This window comes from Gopherus flavomarginatus, chromosome 1 (genome assembly GCF_025201925.1).
Source record: "Gopherus flavomarginatus isolate rGopFla2 chromosome 1, rGopFla2.mat.asm, whole genome shotgun sequence".
Taxonomy (NCBI): domain Eukaryota; kingdom Metazoa; phylum Chordata; order Testudines; family Testudinidae; genus Gopherus; species Gopherus flavomarginatus.
Genome location: NC_066617.1, coordinates 327618227 through 327640630, shown reverse-complemented (window position 1 = coordinate 327640630; position 22404 = coordinate 327618227). Strand labels below are relative to the sequence as shown.

The window sequence follows — 22404 nt, the reverse complement described above, 5'->3', positions numbered from 1 at the left end:
TTCCTTTGATCACTCACAGGAATTCAGACCAAGATGTCCTCGTATCACAAAATACACCCTCTACCAACCTGCCCCCACCTACTGACTCCATGATTCAGTAAATCTACCTAAAACCCTGAAAGCAGCTAGCGCACATGCAGATAATTCCTAGTGGCTACTGTCAGCCCCAGGAAGCAGAATTAAGGTTGTGTGTGTATACATCTTAACTCTGTACTCCTGGTTTTCAGAAATTTGAGTTTTGCTGAACACACTGTTCTGGAAGGGCATGAGCTACCACCGGACAACTTTAACTCCGTGTTAAAGAATTTTTTGCCATTTATAGGTACTATGTTTGCCCTTCTTCAGTTGTCATAAACAGATAACTAAGGGTTAATGTCTCTTTCACCTATAAAAGGGTTAACAAACAGTGACCTAAAACACCTGACCAGAGGATCAATCAGAAAACAGGATTTTTCAAATTTGCGTGGAGGGAAGTTTTGGGTGTGAGTTTTTTGTCTTTGTCTTGTGTCTGTGCCCTCCTGGCTCTGAGAGTGATTTTTCTATCTCCTGCCTTTCTAATCTTCTGTTTCCAAGTTGTAAGTACAAGGATAGTAAGGACAATAGGTTTATATTGTTTTTCTTTTGTATTTACATGTGTGTAGTTGCTGGAATGGTTAAATTGTATTCTTTCTGGATAAGGCTGTTTATTCATTTTTTTCCTTTAAGCAATTGACCCTGTATATTGTCATCTTATTATAGAGACTATTTTTAATGTCCTTTTTCTTTCTTTTTATATAAAGCTTTCTTTTTAAGACCTGTTGGAGTTCTTCTTTAGTGGGGACTCCGGGGAATTGAGTCTGCAGCTCACCAGGGAATTGGTGGGAGGAAGAAGACAGGGGGAAAATCTCTTTGTGTTAGATTTACTAGCCTGACTTTGCATACCCTCTGGGTGGAGGGGGGGGGAGGGAAGAGATTAGACCTCTCGGTACTTGTGTTTTCCAGGACTGGAAACAGGGAGGGTGGAGTCCCTCTGTTTAGATTCACAGAGCTTGCTTCTGTATATCTCTCCAGGAACCCAGGGAGGGAACACCTGGAGGGGAGGAGGAGGAAGGGAAATGGTTTATTCCCCTTTGTTGTGAGACTCAAGGAATCCGAGTCTTGGGGTCCCCTAGGGAAGGTTTTGGGGAGACCACAGTGAGCTAGGCACTGTATAAATCCCTGGCTGGTGGCAGCGTTATCAGGTCCAAGCTGGTAACTAAGCTTGGAGGTTTTCATGCTAACACCCATATTTTGGATGCTAAGGTCCAGATCTGGGAAAAATGTTATGACATCAGTCCTCTGAGACGTCACTCAGCTTCTATGAGTTCTCAAAGATAATCGCCAATATTTCAGGATACTAGGCTACCTTTATGGCTGTTCCTATGTTCGGTGTTGTGTGTTTGGAGCGAGGGGTTTATTTTACAGCATGAGTCTTGTGGTATTTGGTGTCTTCCCTAGATCCCCACCTTCTAGAGCCATGTGAAAATGTAAGTCTCCTTTTTTCCACTGGAGATGGGACACTGGATGGGGAAGGTTTAGGATTACTACAGTGAATTCTTTCCCAGGTGTGGTGTCTGCATGGTGGAGCTCGCCAACCAGCTTAGGGTTTAACTGAAGGAATTTCCCCCCAGGTCAGATTTACAGAGACCTGGGGGGTGGGGAGGGTTCGCCTTCCTATGCAGCATGGGGCACGAGTCACTTGCTGGTTTAAAGTAGAGTAAAGGGTGGATTCTCTGAAACTAAGTCTTTAAACCATGATTTGAAGGCTTCAGTAGCTCAGCCAGATGTTAGGAATCTATTACAAGAGTGGGTGGTTGAGGTTCTGTGGCCTGCAGTGTGCAGGAGGTCAGACATGGCGATCACAATGGTCCCTTCTGGGCTTAAAGTCTGAATCTATAAGCCTGAATCTATGAGCCTTCAGAGGTTGCTTTGGCTAGTTCCTCAAGTCCTCTGGTCTGATTTCATCAAGCCATGTTGATTTGAATACACCTAAAGGTATGTCCACACTGCAATGCCCAGGTTCAGACTCAGTTTAAGCCCAAATCCCCCTTCTGTCCGCACAAAAAGTCTGCCTGATTCAAATCAGTAAGCCCTTACCACCCAGCCTCTAGAATCCAAACAGGTTGGGTCCAAGCCTGAGAGCCACTCTGACTCAGGTAAAAACTCTATCATTTTGCAGTGGGCACGCAGCTTGTGTTAGGATCCCTAAACTCGTGTCCTGAAAGTTCACAGATGTTATTCCACAAACCTATGGGCCCGTGTTTCTTAGCCTTTCTATCCCAAGACTAGCCAATCAACTCCCAGGTAATGGAATCAATCCCCCTGGTTCAAGTACAGCTATTTAGTACTTAACCTTTCCATTTTATTCTGACTGCTAAACTGGAAACAGAGTGAACCGTCTCCTGCATTAGTTATGGACAGTGAGTAGTCGTCCTTTGCCAAGAGCGCTGCTACCTGGTCACAAGACAGAGTCAGATACTGGTAAGTCTCTGGTGAGAGATGAGCAAGGTCTTTGACTTCAGCAAGAGTGCCAGAAATGACAATGTGCACCAAGAAACAATCCAAGAAGCTGTCAGTGTTGGGGATTCAACAGACTAGTGACCAATGCAGAAAGTGGATCAAGTAGCTCAAGATGGAGTATCAGAAAGCCAGAGATGAGAACCACACCTCTGGGAACTCCTCATTATCCTGTCTCTTTTAAGAGGACTTTGATCCAAATAAATAAAGTTTATGCCTAAATAAATCTGTAATGTGGGACAGAGTCCCAGTCTGTTAATCTTGAAGAGAGAAGTAGCACTGGAGCCTGACAAGTTTCCACTTTCATTTCTGTTACTGATACAGGAAAAAAAGAGATTTCCAGCTGATGATCCAACGCAATTATTATTACAAGCCATGGGCAACAGTGTTTATCCATTCATGGCAGAATGCATGCCAGCACCTCAGCATCTCCCATCCCCACCACATGGAATTCAAAACGGATACTGGGAAGTGCTAACAACAGTTAAATGAACAAACTCTCACACAGTTACAAAGATGTGGTGTTGTGCTAAAAGAACGACTTTACATTGCATTCCCTGACAATATGCCGCACAATACAAAATCAGCCACACCAGATGGTACTGAATTGCCAGTGAATAGATATGGGGGAGGAGGGGGGAGAGAAGAGAGGAGTGAATAATCCATGGGTGATGAATTAACTGTTCAAATACACCAGGGGATTGTATGAAGTTCAGAAATGTGGTGGGGATGGGGAAGTGCTTTTCATTTCTTTGTTACAGAAATATGCCTTAGAGGGAGCAGGGAGGAAATTAGGTGATATATGCCAAATTATGAGTCCTAGCAGTCCCTGTGTTGCGTATACAGTCCATGTATTGCTAGATTAGTAGTCCATATCGTCAGGCGCTATTTGCATGTCATCCATAAACAGATGTAGTCCATGCAGTTTATGTTGTAAACCACAGCTGCCCAAAGGTAACACATGAATGCAGAGAGCTTTCAGCAGCTTATAGGGAGACAATAATCCCCGTGCGTCATAAACAGATAGTTAAGAGTTAATAGACAGGAGTACTTCATATCTCTTTTGCCTGTAAAGGGTTAAAAAGTTCAGTAAGCCTGGCTGTCACCTGACCAGAGGACTACTCAGGGGACAGGACACTTTCAAATCTTGAGGGAGGGAAGTTTTGTGTGTGCTGTTAGTTTTTGGTGGTTGTTCACTCTGGGGGCTCAGAGGGACCAGATGTGCAACCAGGTTTCTCTTCAATCTCTTTGATACAGTCTCTTATATGTCCAGAATAGTGAGTACTAGGTAGATAAGGCGACTTAGGCTTACGGTTGTTTTCTTTATTTGCAAATGTGTATTTGGCTGGAAGGAGTTCAAATCTGTATTTGGCTGGAAAGATTTTAATTTGTACTTGTATACTTAGGCTAGGAGGGTATTCCCAGTGTCTGTAGCTGAAAGACACTGTAACATATTCCATCTTAAATTACAAAGATAATTTTTACTGTTTTTTTCTTTCTTTCTTTAATTAAAAGCTTTTCTTGTTTAAGAACCTGATTGTTTTTTTATTCTGGTGAGACCCCAGGGGACTGGGTCTGGATCCACCAGGGAATTGGTGGGGAGAAAGGAGGAAAGGGGGAGAGAAAGGTTAAATTTCTCTCTGTGTGAGGATTATTTTCTCTCTCAGGGAGAGTCTGGGAGAAGAGAGAAGGAGGGGGGAAGGTGAATTTTCCTCTCTGTTTTAAGATTCAAGGAGTTTGAATCACAGTGATCTTCCAGGGTAACCCAGGGAGGGGAAGTCTGGGAGAGGCAACGGTGAGGGAAAGGGTTTACTTTCCTTGTGTTAAGATCCAGAGCGATTGGGTCTTGGGGGTCCCTGGGCAAGGTTTTTTTTTTTTTTTTTTTTTTGGGGGGGGGGGGGGGAGGGATCGGAGTGTACCAGGCACTGGAATTCCTGGTTGGTGGCAGCGCTACAAGTACTAAGCTAGTAATTGAGCTTAGAGGAATTCATGCTGGTACCCCATCTTTGGGATGCTAAGGTTCAGAGTGGGAAATTATACCATGACACCGTGGAAGCTAGAGCTGCATCCTGTTGATTTCCCCAGGTGACAATAGCTGCAAATTTTTCCTGTAGTGGGAACTCAAACACACATCTGGCTTGCCACCAGTAGCTTGGAACAGAATATCCCTTTGCCATTCAGGAATCTCCAGAATTGTTATGTCCTCCCAAATGCCTAAAAGGATAATAAAACCATAGGTAGTAAACTTTGGAAAGTGGCACTCAACCCCCCAAAGCTGAAGTGGACTGCAATGTTTAACAATATATCACTAAATGAATTTTGTAAATTTCACTTTATCATTATGTGTGAAAACTTTACACTCTGCTTAACTCTAAGTGGTGTTCAAGCAGCCTTTGGGAACTAAAAAACTGTTGGTCTCAGATATACTGAAGCATAATTATTCAAAATATCATGTTCTGGCCTTGAGATGCTAAAGAAATTTCTGCAGCTGATATAATAAAACTTTTCTGAAATACTGAGACAGTGTACTGTTTCATATCTATTTTCAGGCCCTTCTACCTCTGCACGCCAACTACAATTAAGCAGGAGCCTGGTGGGGCGGAATCATGCTGTCATGATGCAGTAAAACATTGTGAAGAGCACAGCAAGCCACAATAATGCAGACAGCATTGATAACACTTGAATCCAAACGGTTCTGTAAATAGCACTAGCAAGATTTTAATTGGCCAAAAGCACATTCAGACACCATTCTGTACCTATTGAGAGTGTAATTAAACCTTCCTTTGCCAGGGCCTCTGAAATCAGGGTACAATTTCATAACACAAGGGTGGGGGTCTCCTAGAATAAAAGTGGGGACAGTTACTCCATTTATGATGATGTCATTTGATGAGACCAGAGTCCCAGTCTGTTCACGAAGGAAAACTCCCAATTAGCGGAAAAATCTATCGTCATGCACTTTTCTAGTAGTCCATGCTGGCATCCACGAAGCAGCCTCTGTGGTTAACAAGGGCCAGCACAACAACGGAGTAGTAGCCTTTGTGGTTTATGCACTCGTGTGCTCCCTGAAGGAGGACAAGCTTTGGGCACAAGTGCAGTTGGGAAACCCTGTTCTCTCAAAACCAGAAAGTATGGCAAGGACATTTTTTACGTTCACCATGTTTGAGCAAATCACATGCCTGATTGTGGTGGTGGAGGTTTCACTCGAATTGCCAACAATGAACTGGTTAGCAATGGACATGTAGAAGTCAGAAGCTTCCAGATAGTTATACAACCTGTTTCTGGACCAGCATGGCCATCCTCTCTCACATTGGAAGTTCATGGGAAGCTGCTCACAAAGCTCCAGAAACATCACTTTCTTCATGCAAAACTTCTGGAGCCACTGCTGATCATCCCAGGTCCACCTGACGATATGATCCCATCAGCAGCTATACTGAGAGTTGTCAGCAGCATTAGCCAGTTGGCATCTGCCATCTCCTCCTCTGCTGAGAGGTGCATTCAGTAGGTCAGAAAATGCCACCAAAACATTCACCAGCATCTGATGGATGCTCTGCCTGTTTCTGGAAATGGGAGTGAAAGAACATGCAGAACAAGTTCTTCAAATAGTGCCTCATCCATGTTGTTGGCTCCGGTTGCCAAGAGCATGCAGACCCAAAAGATGTCTTGGCTGGATATGTTGGTGGGCTAAAACAACTTCCAATATGGTTCTGAAGGATGGACAGTCAAGCTTTCCCACAATGCACCAGGAACCAAGGACTAGAGTAGCTACAGCTAAGGAGTGAGCTAGGAAGCCTGGGATATGCTGGTTTCACTCAGGTCTGCATAGTGCAGTGTGGATGCACAAAAGCAGGTGTGAGACCCATGTCCGAGACCCAGGTCCAGAAATTGTAAACCCAGGGTCATAAATCAGGGTGGATATTCAAGTGCAGACTTACAAACATCAAGTCTCCGGACTCAAATCCAAGACACTCTTGGCTTACATTGCCGTGTAGACATACCCTAACTGCTAAATATTCTTTAAAAACTGTTCTTTCCTTAGTCAAGCCTATATTCCTTCCCCCTTGTTGCTAATATTATACGTGTTAAGCATCTGGTCACAGACAACCTTTTTAGTTAAAACAAAAAAAGGTATTAACAACTTCAGCTCCTAACCTCAAAGTAAAAGCACAAGGCATTCCTGACCATCTAGCCTTAACCATTTGCTGTAGTGTTATTACCTTTGGAGTTTTTGGCTAGCTGTTCTTCAAACTCCTCTTTGGCTTTTCTTATTATACACTTGCACTTAATATGGCTGTGTTTATGCTCCTTTCTATTTGCCTTACTAGGAATTGACTTCCAGTAAATTTCACACAATGTGCAGCAAGGAAGATAATCCCAGAATACACAGAGAATTTCACACAGTTTCCAGTTGCTTACAAAACTGTTTGCTACAGAGCAGAAATATACTGGAGATCAGAACTTCTTGATTCTATCACTAGCTCTAAGAATGTAGCTTCATTGCAGAATTAGCCTATGTTACTCTTACCCCGGTTTTGCCTGAGGCCCCCTTCCATGCACACACAAAAACCTCTCACATGAGTTAAGTAATCCATTCAGTCCAGGTTAGCTGGCACTGCTTGGGGGTGTGGGTTACAGGCCAGGTTATGCATTCACTTGGGCTAGTAATCTGCCTACTTGGCAGCGAGGATGCCAGTTAAATCATTTAAGTTAAATGCCTTCTCACAATTACCCACAGACACCCAAAAGGACTGACAAGTTCTCCCACAATTCACTGGGAAAGACTCACAGAGCAGCTCAGCTTTCTACAACACAAACGAATCCCAGGATATGCCCCCCAGAAGTCCAAACAACACACACAGAAGAGTGCAACACCAGTGAGGACACAGTAATTAGGGCAGAGCTTTACAGTGTGGCCACTGACACCTGGGCTAGGCTAACATAGGTGCCAATAACCTGGGAACTCTGAAGTTAATACATATCCTTAGACATAGGATGACCAAAGCATATTCAATTGGAAAGGCAGTGTGGTTGGGTTTTATAACTGACACTGCTTGTAGAGACCTTATGAAATCTTTTTTAACGTACTTGTAAAACAGGGTGGTAGTTCACACAGGATGACAGCTTTCTAGGGTCCACAGACTTTGTCAGTAAGAGGGATAACAAAGTGAATGGCAATATAAGACAGTTAATAGAGGTCAGATTTGAATTTATGGTCTCTCCTACCCCAGCTCTTTCCCAACTTCCTCCTAAGCTACAGGATCTTTTAGGGGAGTGAAGAGTTAGTGAGAGACACACACACAGCTTACCTAAACAGCTATCTTATATCATCACTATTAAATACAACATTTTCATCTTGGTACATTTCTTTTCCATTATGGGGAAAGAGTGACAAACCATTACACAGACCAACACTACCTATAAATACATGATCAGTTATAAATAACTAATCTTGTGGCAAATAGAGGAGTAGCCGTGTTAGTCTGGATCTGTAAAAGCGGCAAAGAGTTCTGCGGCACCTTATAGACTAACAAACGTATTGGAGCATGAGCTTTCGTGGGCAAATACCCACTTTGTCGGATGCAATCTTGTGGCAATCAGCACACAAGCAGCAAAGCACAGATCCAGAATGCTCGCTACAGGGGTCTGAAAAAAGGGGAGAAGATTGTGGAGGGAAAAGAAAAAAAACATCAAAAAAGGGGAGATTTTAGAAGTCTTATTATAGAATTATAAAAATGTATGGCTGGAAGGTACCACAAGAGGCCAAGACTAACAGGGTTCAAGAACTAGAAAAATTCATGGAAGACAGGTCCATCAATGGCTATTAGCCAGGATGGGTAGGGATGGTGTCCCTATCCTCTGTTTGCCAGAAGCTGGGAATGAGCGACAGGGGATGGATCACTTGATCATTACCTGTTCTGTTCATTCCCTCTGGGGCACCTGGCATTGGCCACTCTTGGAAGACACGATACCAGGCTAGATGGACCTTTTGTCTGACCCAATACTGCCACTCTTATGGTCTCATATGTCATCAAATCCAGTTCCTTGCACTGAAGCAGGACACTTAAACCTAGACCAGTGGTTCCCAAACTGAGGTTTGCGAACCCCTGGGGATTCACAGAACGTTACAGGGGGTTTGCCAGAAAAATTTCTCTAACAGTGGCCAGAGAACCCTGGGCATTGGAGGCAGCAGGTGGGACCTGGTTGCAGGGCAGATAGCCTGAGCCCCAGGGAGAGCGGGAAGGGCAGTTTGGGCAGGCAGCCCGAGCCCTGCCCCATCAGCCGAGGAGCCAGCAGCCCGAACCGCAGCGCTCTGTGTGGGGCTGGCAGCCCGAGCCCCAGGGAGAACGGGGCTGTGCAGTTGGGGCTGGCAGCCCAAGCCTCGGTGGTCAGCGGGACCTGCAGCACAAGCTCAGTGGAGCTCAGTTGACTGGGGCGGTCAACAGGGTCCAGCAGCAGGAGCCGACAGCCCAAACCCAAGTGCAGGGCCAGTAGCCTGAGCCCTCTGATGGGCAGGGCTGCAGCTGAGACTCCCAGGCCTGCAGGTGGCAGCCCGGACCCATGTCCTGGTCAGACAGGGGAAGTTGTTATGGCGGGCAGAGTGAGCAGGGGCCACGTTGTACGTGGAAGGTGGTCCAAGCTAATTTGTCCCTCGCAGGACACCCTCGTAGGGACAGACCTCAAGGTGGAAGAAAATCTGTTTGTGAGCCAAACCTGCCAGAAGCACGTTGTAGCCCGTGTAGCAGTGTTAAGGTGCCTCAGAATTGTCACTCTCTCTGGGTTGCTGTTTTGCTTCAGTGATACTAGAGTGAATCTTCTCATTTTCTAGTTTGTTTGGTTGTTAGTCTCTCTTTGTTGTTTTTATTAGAACTTTTGCACACAAGTTCAATGGATAAGTGGCTGAAAAAGGAAAGTGTAAAGACGCAAGAATCAGCTAGTGTTTCCTCAAGTCCACATTGTGGAAAAACTAAGTCTAATTATCATGATGGTCCTGGAAAGTCACTTACAAAGAAAAGAAAATATGACTATGATTATATAAAATATGGCTTTACATGCATTGGTGATTAAGAACATCCAAAACCACTGTGCGTGATTTGTGATGATGTTATAGCAAACAGCAGCCTCAAATCTTCTCTTCTTCGGCGGCATTTAGAAACCAGGCATCCTGCACACCTCAACAAACATGCTGATTTTTTCAAGCAAAAATTAGCTGAGAGGAAAAGTGACATTACCAGTTTTATATCCAAAGCAAGTACTGATAATGAAAATGCACTTGAAGCATCATACCGCGTGAACTACCGCGTAGCAAAAGCATCCAAAGCCCATACCATAGCAGAGAGCTTGGTTGGTCCATATATAAAATAAGTAGTTTATTGCATGCTTGGAGAAAAGGCTGCAAAAAGGACTGACATGGTACCTTCGTCCAATAATACATTGTCATGAAGAATTAATCACGTTAAATAACACAGAGACCACAATTGTACAGAGAGTGAAAAATAGTTCATATTATGCTATACAGTTGGATGAATCAACTGATGTAGCTAATCTAGCTATTTTGCTACTGTTTGTATGTTATCTGAATGAAGGTCTGGATGAAGACAACTTGTTGTTTTGCCGACCATTGGAAGAACATACAACTGGAGAAGATATCTTCAATCTGACTAATGCATATTTTCAAGAAAAGGAAATAGATTGGTCTCGTTGCCTAGGCATTTGCACTGATGGAGCCACATCAATGACGGGGAAGTATACTGGATTTGCAGCTCAAACAAAAAAGGCTGCATCAAAAGTCTCTTGGACTCATTGCAGCATCCATAGACAAGCCCTTGCAACAAAACGCATGCCTGAGGGACTGAAGGAAGTGCTGGACAATGCAGTGAAAATGGTGAATTTCATAAAATCACAGACAACAAATTCCAGAATATTTCACGTACTTTGTGAAGAAATGGGTAGTATACACAATTGTCTGTTGACCCATACTGAAGTTGGATGGCTCTCACGGGGCAAAATCCTTGTGCACTTGTTTGAGCTTAGAACGGAAATCCTAGTTTTTTTCAACAGCCACCCTTTCCACCTTGCCAGCTGTATGGAAAATAATGTCTGGCTCCAGAACCTAGCTTATTTAGCAGATATTTTCTCAAGAATTAATGACCTAAATTTATCTCTTCAAGGTCTCAATGTAACAGTTTTCCATGCACAAGAGCGAGCTGAATCCATGATAAAGAAGTTGCAGTTCTGGGAAAGTTGTTTGGAAACCAATCAAACTGAGTGTTTCTGTAATCTTCATGACTTCCTGGCAGAACATAAACTTCAGTTCGATCCGTGCACTAAAACCAATATAATTGCACAACTAAAAGGACTTTGCACAACTTTCAGGGAATACCTTCCAGCTATGTCAGGCAACAATGACTGAATTTACAACCCTTTTGATGATACCACTTTCTCAACACAGATATTGAACACTGAGAAAAAAGAAATTGATTGAGATCTCCTGTGATTACAAACTGAAAAGGAGTTTCAGAAATCTGTCATTGATCAACTTTTGGCTGAGTTTAAGAAATGAGTACCCCCTTCTGGCAGAAAAAGCTGCTGCAGTTTTGTTACAATTTTCAACAACATACTTATGCAAGAAAGCGTTTTCCTCATATGCACATCTGAAAACCAAATACAGAAACAGACTTGATGCCGAACCAGACCTGAGACTTTATCTTTCTCCAGTGGTTCCAGACTTCCAAGAGCTATGCATAGCAAAGCAAGTGCATCCATCACACTGAGGAAATTTAAACTTAAATCCCTGGAAATATTCACTTTCAGGAGGGGGTTCATGAGATTTCATAATTCAGTGAAAGGGGTTTGCGGTCTGTTAAAGTTTGGGAACCACTGACCTAGACTATCCATGACTGGTGTTTTATCTAACCCAGGGGTCGGCAACCTTTCAGAAATGGTGTGCCGAGTCTTCATTTATTCACTCTAATTTAAGGTTCTGCGTGCCGGTAATACATTTTAATGCTTTTAGAAAGTCTCTTTCTATAAGTCTACAATATATAATTAAACTATTGTTGTATGTAAAGTAAATAAGGTTTTTAAAATGTTTAAGAAGCTTCATTTAAAATTAAATTAAAATGCAGAGCCCCCCAGACCAGTGGCCAGGACCTGGGCAGTGTGAGTGCCACTGAAAATCAGCTCGCGTGCCGCAGGTTGCCTACCCTTGATCTAACCTGTAATTAAAATCCTCCATTCATAGGGATTCCATCACCTCCCTTGGAAGCCTATGCCAGTGGTTAACTTTAAAGTTACAATGCTTTTCCTAATATCTAACCTAAATCTTCCTTGCTGCAGTTTATGTCCATTACTTCTTATCCTATCCTCAATGGACATGGAGAACAACTAATCACTGTCCTCTTTCAAACAGCTGTTAACATATTTGAAGACTTCTCAGGTCCCCCTTTCAGTCTTCTTTTCTCAAGAATAAACATGTTTAGGTTTTTTTAAACCTTTCCTCATAGATTAGGTTTTCTAAACCTAATATTTTTGTTGCTTTCCTCTCAATTCTCTCAAAGAGCAATCAATGGGACACAATCATTCCGGGGTACAAAATATATCGGAAGGACAGAACAGGTTGTGCAGGGGGAGGAGTGGCACTATATATGAAAGAAAATGTAGATTCAAATGAAGCAAAAATCTTTAGCGAATCCACATATTCCATAGAATCGCTATGGATAGAAATTTCATGCTCTAATAAAAATATAACAGTAGGGATCTATTATTGACCACCTGACCAGGACAGTAATAGTGATGATGAAATGCTAAGGGAAATTAGAGAGGCTATCAAAATTAAGAACCCAATAATAGTGGGGAACTTCAATTACCCCATATTGACTGGGCACATTTCACTTCAGGACGAAATGCAGAGATAAAATTTCTCGATACTTTAAATGACTGCTTCATGGAGCAGCTGGTATGGGAACCCACAAGGGGAGAGGCAACTCTAGATTTAATCCTGAGTGGAGTGCAGGAGCTGGTCCAAGAGGTAACTATAGCAGAACCGCCTGGAAATAGTGACCATAATACAATAGCATTCAACATCCCTGTGGGCGGAAGAACACCTCAACAGTCCAACACTTTGGCATTTAATTACAAAAGAGGGAACTATACAAAAATGAGGAGGTTAGTTAAACAAAAGTTAAAAGGTACAGCGACTAAAGTGAAATCCTTGCAAGTTGCATAGGCCCTTTTTAAAGACACCATAATAGAGGCTCAACTTCAATGTATACCCCAAATTAAGAAACACAGTAAAAGAACTAAAAAAGAGCCACCGTGGCTTAACCACCATGTAAAAGAAGCAGTGAGAGATAAAAAGACTTCCTTTAAAAAGTGGAAGTTAAATCCTAGTGAGGCAAATAGAAAGGAGCACAAACACTGCCAGCTTAAGTGCAAGAGTGTAATAAGAAAAGTCAAAGAGGAGTTTGAAGAACAGCTAGCCAAAAACTCCAAAGGTAATAACAAAATGTTTTTTAAGTACTTCAGAAGCAGGAAGTCTGCTAAACAACCAGTGGGGCCCCTTGATGATCAAGATACAAAAGGAGCACTTAAGACGATAAAGTCATTGCGGAGAATCTAAATGGATTCTTTGCTTCAGTCTTCATGGCTGACGATGTTAGGGAGATTCCCAAACCTGAGCCAGCTTTTGTGGGTGACAAATCTGAGGAACTGTCACAGACTGAAGTATCACTAGAGGAGTTTTTGGAATTAATTGATAAACTCAACATTAACAAGTCACCGGGACCAGATGGCATTCACCCACGAGTTCTGAAAGAACTCAAACGTGAAGTTGCAAAACTATTAACTAAGATTTGTAACCTGTCCTTTAAATTGGCTTCGGTACCCAATGACTGGAAGTTAGCTAATGTAACGCCAATATTTAAAAAGGGCTCTAGAGGTGATCCCAGCAATTACAGACCGGTAAGTCTAAAGTCGGTACCGGGCAAATTAGTCGAAACAATAGTTAAGAATAAAAGTGTCAGACACATAGAAAAACAAACTGTTGAGCAATAGTCAACATGGTTTCTGTAAAGGGAAATCGTGTCTTACCAATCTATTAGAGTTCTTTGAAGGGGTCAACAAACATGTGGACAAGGGGGATCCAGTGGACATAGTGTACTTAGATTTCCAGAAAGCCTTTCACAAGGTCCCTCACCAAAGGCTCTTAAGTAAATTAAGCTGTCATGGGATAAAAGGAAAGGTCCTTCCATGGATTGAGAACTGGTTAAAAGACCGGGAACAAAGGGTAGGAATTAATGGTAAATTCTCAGAATGGAGAGGGGTAACTAGTGGTGTTCCCCAAGGGTCAGTCCTAGGACCAATCCTATTCAATTTATTCATAAATGATCTGGAGAAAGTGGTAAACAGTGAGGTGGCAAAGTTTGCAGATGATACTAAACTGCTCAAGATAGTTAAGACCAAAGCCGATTGTGAAGAACTTCAAAAAGATCTCACAAAACTAAGTGATTGGGCAACAAAATGGCAAATGAAATTTAATGTGGATAAATGTAAAGTAATGCACATTGGAAAAAATAACCCCAACAATACATACAATATGATGGGGGCTAATTTAGCTACAATGAGTCAGGAAAAAGATCTTGGCGTCACCATGGATAGTTCTCTGAAGATGTCCAAGCAGTGCGCAGAGGCGGTCAAAAAAGCAAACAGGATGTTAGGAATCATTAAAAAGGGGACAGAGAATAAAACTGAGAATATCTTACTGCCTTTATATAAATCAATGGTATGCCCACATCTCGAATACTGTGTACAGATGTGGTCTCCTCACCTCATAAAAGATATTCTAGCACTAGAAAAGGTTCAGAAAATGGCAACTAAAATGATTAGGGGTTTGGAGAGGGTCCCATATGAGGAAAGATTAAAGCGGCTAGGCCTCTTCAGCTTGGAAAAGAGGAGACTAAGGGGGGATATGATACAAGTATATAAAATCATGAGTGATGTGGAGAAAGTGGATAAGGAAAAGTTATTTACTTATTCCCATAATACAAGAACTAAGGGTCACCAAATGAAATTAATAGGGAGCAGGTTTAAAACAAATAAAAGGAAGTTCTTCTTCACACAGCGCACAGTCAACTTGTGGAACTCCTTACCTCAGGAGGTTGTGAAGGCTGGGACTATAACAATGTTTAAAAGGGAACTGGATAAATTCATGGTGGCTAAGTCATAGATGGCTATTAGCCAGGAAGGGTAAAGAATGGTGTCCCTAGCCAGATACTGGGCTAGATGGACCTTTGGTCTGACCCGGTACGGCTGTTCTTATATTCTTATGTAAATATATCCCCATCTTTCCTAAAGCATGGAGCCCAGAGCTGGACACAGTACTCCAACTGAGGCCTCACCAATGGCGAGCAGAGCAGTACAATTACCTCCCATGTCTTATATACAACATTCATGTTGATACACCCCAGAATATTAGCCTTTTTCACAGCTGCATCATGCTGTTGACTCTCAGTCAATTTGTGTTCCACTATAACCCCCATATCCTTCCCAGCAGTACTACCACCTAACCAGCATTCCCCATTTTGTTAGGAAGGAAGAAGCAAATGGACAGCTACGTGTTGTACTTGTCCTTACTAAATTTCATCTTGTTGATTTCAGACCAATTCGCCAATGTCATTCTGAATTCTAATCCTTTCTTCCAAAATCCATGCGACCTCACCCAGCATGGTATCATCCACAAATTTTATAGTCATACTCTCCACTCCATTATTCAAGTAATTAATGAAACTACTGAACAGTACCTATGAACTTCTTGCTGCCAACTGGTAGATGGCACAGAGATACATAGGAGAATTGGAATTCCTTGGGTTCACCAAAAGGCGTCATGTAAGATCTCTTATGATATGTAGATAGGGAAAATGTGCAAGAAGTATACATGCTGAAAATTATATTATGTAGACCTTATAAAGACAGGGCACACTACTTTTGGGTGCCTTGAGACAAACTTGTCCAGACAGGAGGTGGAAGACACGTATCTCCCTGGTGGACCATTGTGTATTGTGTTTCTTATTACAGAAACCTATTAGCATACTGAGTTAAATGCTAATGAAGAGCCTGCGGAGACTTCAAAAGGAAACTAACAGGAAGAGATAAACAGCGGGGTTGGGAGGAGAAGAATCTGCTTTCATGTGAAGATAAAAGATCTGGTCTGGTCTATCTGGGGTGCAGGATAGCCCTGGCATCCTTCAACCTTCAAAGACAAGTGCCAGCAGCTTTGATCTTATCAAATGGGGTTCTCTGCCATCCTGGTTGAAAATGCTGAGGAAAGGACATAAGGTAAGCTATCTTGTTGGAGACAGGAATGTCTTGCGAGTTAAACTGCAACTCTAGAAAGAGTGTTATGATTTTGGTTTATACATAATCATTTGTTTCCAATATTCTTACTTTCTATCATCTAAATCTCTGTTCTTTGGTAATAGATATATTTATATTGAAAACAAGAATAAGTTTAAATGTTTGTTAAGAAAAGTGTCAATCCTGAATTAAATGCTCTTGGGAAGCATCACAGTACCACACTCAGGGCTGACTCCTGTTGGACCCCATTAGATAAGCCCTCCCAATTAGACAACAAACCATTGATAACTACTCTTTGAGTACAATCTTTCAATCACTTATGCATCTACTTTACAGTAATTTTATCTAGACCAGATCTCTCTAGTCATCTTATAAGAATGTCATGTGGAACTGTGTCAAAAGCCTTACTAAAATCAAGATATATCATGTCTATTGCTTTCCCCCATCCACTAGGTTTGTGACCCTGTTCTTGACAAATCCATATTGACTATTCCTTATAATCCTATTATCCTCTAGCTGCTTCCAAACTGATAAATATTTATTCCAGTATCTTTCCAAGTATTGAAGTTAAGCTGACTGATTTTTGATTCCCCAGGTCCTCTTTCTCCCCCTTTTTAAGGATAGGTAGTAGGTTTGCCCTTTTCCAGTCCTCTGGGACCTCACCTGTCCTCTGAATTCTCAAAGATAATCATTAACAGTTCCAAAATTACTTTGGCTAGCTCCTTAAGTACTCTAGAGTAGTTGTTCTCAAACTAGGGCCACCGCTTATTCGGGGAAAGCCCCTGACGAGCCGGGCTGGTTTGTTTACTTGCCACATCTGCAAGTTTGTCCAATTGCAGCTCCCACTGGCCACAGTTCGCTGCTCTGCCTCCAGCTTTCATCCAGATCACATCACACAACCCATTGCCTATAGCCAAGCTCTAAGATACAACTGCGTTTGCTCCAATCTGTCAGACAGAGACAAACACCTACAGGATCTCTATCAATCGTTCTTAAAACTACAATACCCACCTGGTGAAGTGAAGAATCAGACTGACAGAGCCAGAAGGGTACCCAGAAGTCACCTACTACAAGACAGGCCCAACAAAGAAAGTAATAGAACACCGTCATCTACTGCCCCCAACTAAAACCTCTCCAGCGCATCATCAAGGATCTACAACCTATCCTGAAGGATGATCCCTCACTCACAGACCGTGGGAGACAGGCCAGTCCTCACTTACAGACAGTACCCCAACCTGAAGCGAATACACACCAAGACCTACACACCACACAACAAAAACACTAACCCAGGAACCAAATCCTGCAACATATCCAGGGGCCAACTCTGTCTGCATATCTTTTCAAGGGATAGCATCATAGAACCTAACCACACCAGCCACACCATCAGGGCCTCATTCACCTGCACATGTACAAATGTGATATATGCCATAATGTGCCAGTAATGCACTTCTGCCACCTATATTGTCCAAACCGAACAGTCTCTACACAAAAGAATAAATGGACACAAATCTGACATCAGGAATTATAACATTCAAAAACCAGTAGGAGAACACTTCAATCTCCCTGGTCACTAAATAACAGATTTAAAAGTGGCAATTCTTCAACAAAAAAACTTGTATGTTCCACTCCATATATTCGATGAAGTGGGGTTTAGCCCATGAAAGCTTATGCCCAAATAAAATCTGTTTGGGTATGTCTACATCTACAATTTTGCAGCGCTGGTTGTTACAGCTGTATTAGTACAGCTGTATAGGGCCAGCGCTGCAGAGTGGCCACACTTACAGCAACCAGCGCTGCAAGTGGTGTTAGATGTGGCCACACTGCAGCGCTGTTGGGCGGCTTCAAGGGGGGTTCGGGGAACGCGAGAGCAAACCGGGGAAGGAGACCAGCTTCGCCGCGGTTTGCTCTCGCGTTCCCCGAACCCCCCTGCAAACCGCAGGGAAGGAGACCTGCTTGCTCGGGGTTCGGGGAACGCGAGAGCAAACCGGGGAAGGAGACCAGCTTCGCCGCGGTTTGCTCTCGCGTTCCCCGAACCCCCCTGCAAACCGCAGGGAAGGAGACCTGCTTGCTCGGGGTTCGGGGAACGCGAGAGCAAACCGAGGAAGGAGACCAGCTTCGCCGCGGTTTGCTCTCGCGTTCCCCGAACCCCCCAGCAAACCGCAGGGAAGGAGACCTGCTTGCTCGGGGTTCGGGGAACGCGAGAGCAAACCGGGGAAGGAGACCAGCTTCTCCGCGGTTTGCTCTCGCGTTCCCCGAACCACCCTGCAAACCGCAGGGAAGGAGACCTGCTTGCTCGGGGTTCGGGGAACGCGAGAGCAAACCGGGGAAGGAGACCTGCTTGATTACCAGAGGCTTCCTCAGGTATGCTGGGATACCTGCTTATTCCACGGAGGTCAAGAAAAGCACTGGTAAGTGTCTACACTTGATTACCAGCGCTGGATCACCAGCGCTGGATCCTCTACACCCGAGACAAAAACGGGAGTACGGCCAGCGCTGCAAACAGGGAGTTGCAGCGCTGTTTGATGCCCTGCAGATGTGTACACCTCCTAAGTTGCAGCGCTGTAACCCCTCACCAGCGCTGCAACTTTGTGATGTAGACAAGCCCTTAGTCTCTAAGGTGCCACAAAGACTCCTCGTAGTTTTTCTTATTCTTCCTATTTTACCTCCACATTGGAATAGTTTGCAACTATGCCTTCACTACTGTCCCACTGAGAAACAGCCAGCTCTCCTTAATTTCTTTATCCCTTATTCTCTCTGTATCAACCCAATTTTCATCAAGCAACATGAAAGAGTCAAATTGTAAATGTAAATTTTGAATACTTTTAAATCTTTATTTTGTAAGAAAATTAAACCACCACTTAAACTAAGAACTTTTATCTCAGCATTATCACTATACTGTTGAGACTAGCTTCAGCACAATGTGTGCATTAATTTACACTATGATTGTAAATAAGATCCTAGATTACCAGTAAATTTAAACACAGCAGGTTTAAAACGTGTATCTTCATCTAGCTGTTCTATCCCAAGATCCTAATAAAGCACAGACATTTCGAAATTCATTTTAAATTTTATAACAGCTTTATCCCAAAGCACATGAGTTAATAACCATAAGACTGAACATAATATGTACCTGATGCAAAAATGTCTTAGTTATGTATAGACACATATTTTAGTTCATCACGAGATTTAACTGAAATAAAATGTGTTAAGTGACAACACAGAATGTAGAGTCCTCTCCTACATCACTTGTTGAGATCCAACCCATACCTGATAACTGTTCACTAGCTTACCTGAAAGAACATTGGGTGCTCTCTCATACCACAAACATCTGTTACTACAGTAAACTAGCAACCATTACTGGCAATTTCAGCTGACATAGCTATAGAAAGTAATTTATTTAGAAAAGTTTGGGCCTCCTTTGAAACTTTTGCTTGATATATTAAGACAATAATACAGAAATTCATAAAAACTGCAGAACAGTCTCCCATGGGAAGTGGAGGAAGCCCCACTGCTTGAAAAGTTTAGAACTAGACAGAGAAAAGAGCCTAGAGAAAGTACTGTAGGGAATGATCCAATAGGTCTCTCCTGACTTCTGCTGTCTCTAACTTCTAAATTCACATTTTCGTGCTCTCAGAAGGAGATGTGTACATAGCTCCTTCATTCATATTACAGTTTTACAGAAGAGTGGAGTGCAAGATTTCCTACAATGGTCTGCCAATGTGCCTCATCTCTGAGGAGATACTATTTCTACAGGTTAGAAGATAGCTTGGTCTCAAAGTTCAGCACTCTCAAAGAGCACTAAATTCATAATTTTTTTTTAGTCAGAGATAGAAAAGTTCTATTACACCAATCAGTGTGCTCATAACTCTTTCTTCACAAATAATTATGGATGAAGTCCAATTAAAAACAAACACTGAAAGATGTATTCCCATCAGGACTTGAACCAATGCAAACAGTTCAGACTACATACCAGAACGTGTGCCATATTGCACAAGATTAACTACACTGGATGCTAATGCTAATGCAGCTTTTAAGGGTAACCAAGGGTGCACCAGATTGCCTGTGTGACATGACAACCAAGCCCACACAACATTAGTGAGGCACTATGTACTAACTACTGCTGACAAAAAATTATGATGTGGAGTTAGGGGTAAAAAATCAAGATCTCTAGAAATCCTATACCCAATAAAAACCAGCTTGAGCAAATATTTTAAAGCATCTGCAAGATTTTCAGTACAATTTTGATAAAGATTTCTCTCTACTGGTTAACTAATGATTTCTAGTTTCCTGTGTGGTTATTAAATCAAGTTTCACCATATGTCCATATTATGCTTCCCCACCCCCATTGCCATTAGTGCTTGCCTCAATGCTGCATTCTCTAAAGCCGATTAACTACACCCAGTTTTTGATTCCCTCCCACACTCTTCTACATGAGCACACAAAACCCAGGCAGAGAGGAAGCACCGCTCCGAGGAGCCTGGTTTGCGAACCCCACGTAACCCGTGTCACCTGTTTGCAAGGGAAGGAAGCGCCCTCACGCCCTTTCCCAACACGCGCGCGCGCGATGCTGCAGGACCCCCGCAGCGCACGCGCTACCTTCCATCCCCATTCCAAACCCACCCCCCGATTCAGTGCCTGGCTCACACCCCACCCCCGAAGCATGCACAGGCGCCCCAGAACCCGCCCCCTCGAGCCCGCTTCGCCAGCAGGCTCCCCCCACACCCAGCCCCCTTATACCACCCCCCTCCCCCGCGGGTGCCGGCCGCCCCCTCACTCACCATGGTACAGATAGAGGCGATTTTGGAGACCGTCATTAGGATTTCCATCCGCCCAGCGCCATCTTCCGCCCACTCACAGCGCCGAGCCGGGGAGGGGGCAGCCCCCACCAGCCGCTGCAGCGGGACACGTACCCCGCGCGCCAGACCCTCCGCCCCAACCGCCGGGCGCGCGGCTCTAAGCGAGGCAGAGTCTAGAGCGCGAGACCCTCACACCCCCTCCCGCCCCGCGCGCGGGCACAGATCGCGAGCCCACCCCCGCCTTACGCCGGCTCCCTCTGGGCCCTAGCGCCGCCCAACGCCTGCCCTCTGCTTCCTCTCGGGCCTTTGCGCCGCCCACTCTAAGCGGCTCCCAGCAGCGGGCTGTAGCACCACCCCACATTGGCTCCTCCGGGGTGTAGCGGCGCCACGTGGGCTCTCCACGGGCCCTAGCTCTAGTGTGCCATTCAGCCCCCTCCCCAAAAGCCCAGCTGCCCCTGCCGGACTGGGCCCCTCCACCACCCACATCTGGAGGGGACAGGCCCACGTACAGGGTGGCAGCACAGCATGTGGCAGCAATGGCCTGCCACGCCTGGCCGAAGTCAAGCACCCAGAGTCCAGAAAGCATATGCCTGGCTTACAAAGCAGGAGCCCATGGAGCCTCACCAGTGGCAGGCTCTTGCTGTTTGCTGCCCTTTCCTTGCTTGGGGATGTGGGGGGCAGAAACTTAAATCTCCTCACAGGGGAGAGTGGTAGGCAAACCCTGGAGTCCAGGAGCCCCGGCATTGAGAACACCCTGAAGTGCATACAGTCAGGCGAGCTGGGGAGTCAGTGCCATGGCCCTGCCCTGCCACTATTAAACACTCACAAAGCTCCAGAACTGGTAAAACATTGTATTGCCATTCACAAACAGGAGCCTGATTTGCCACTGTGTTACTTCTGCTTTAAACAGCTGTAATGCCATTGATGTGGGTGGGATTACACCTGCATAGTGTAATCCACACACCTCCTGGGTGTGGGGTTCTGTCCCATCTAGTGGCTCTAAGGCCTGGTCTACACTGGGGGGAGGGAGGGATTGATTGAAGTTATGCAACTTCAGCTACGTGAATAACGTAGTTGAGGTCAGTGTACTTAGATCTCACCGCAGTAACAGCCAGTTGGCTTTTAGCTCATGCAGTAGAGCAAGGATGGCCAACCTGTGGCTCTTCAGAAGTTAAATATGCGGCTCCTTGTATAGGCACCGACTCTGAGGCTGACGCTACAGAGGCCAACTTTCCAATGCGCCGGGGAGGTGCTCACTGCTCAACCCCTGGCTGTGCCACAGGCCCTACCCCCAGTCCACCCCTTCCTGCCCCCTCCCCTGAGCCTGCAGTGCCCTCACTCCTCTCCCTCCCCCCTAGCTTCCTGCACACCACGAAACAGCTGATTGGGAGGTGTGGGGAGGCATTGACCAGTGGTGCTGATGGTGGATGGGAACACTGGGAGCAGGGTGGGGAGGGTTGAACTAGATGACCTCCTGAGGTGTCTCAACCCTGATATTATATGATGGGGGGCTGCTGACATATTACAGTGGCTCGTTGGCAATGTACATTGGTAAATTCTGGCTCCTTCGGCTCAGGTTGGCCACCCCTGCGGTAGAGGTTTATGCACTAAGCTCCAGAGGTCCCTGGTTTGATCCTTTTTCATTTGCAGACCTCTACAAAATTTCAAATGGAGGTGCAGACTCTTTTGGAAATCTCAGGCATAGTCTGCAGGCCCCCTGGGGTCC

General features: G+C 44.3%; 1 protein-coding gene across 1 annotated transcript in view; it reads right to left on the bottom strand.

Annotated features, from left to right (window-relative positions):
• USP12 (ubiquitin specific peptidase 12) overlaps positions 1–20899 on the bottom strand; it is a 79551-nt gene extending 58652 nt beyond the window's left edge. The window contains exon 1 of the mRNA XM_050937296.1: positions 20661–20899. Within this exon, the coding sequence (XP_050793253.1) occupies positions 20661–20708 (48 nt within the window). The 5' untranslated portion in view covers positions 20709–20899. The remainder of the gene's footprint in view (positions 1–20660) is intronic.
• Positions 20900–22404: the final 1505 nt, after the last annotated feature.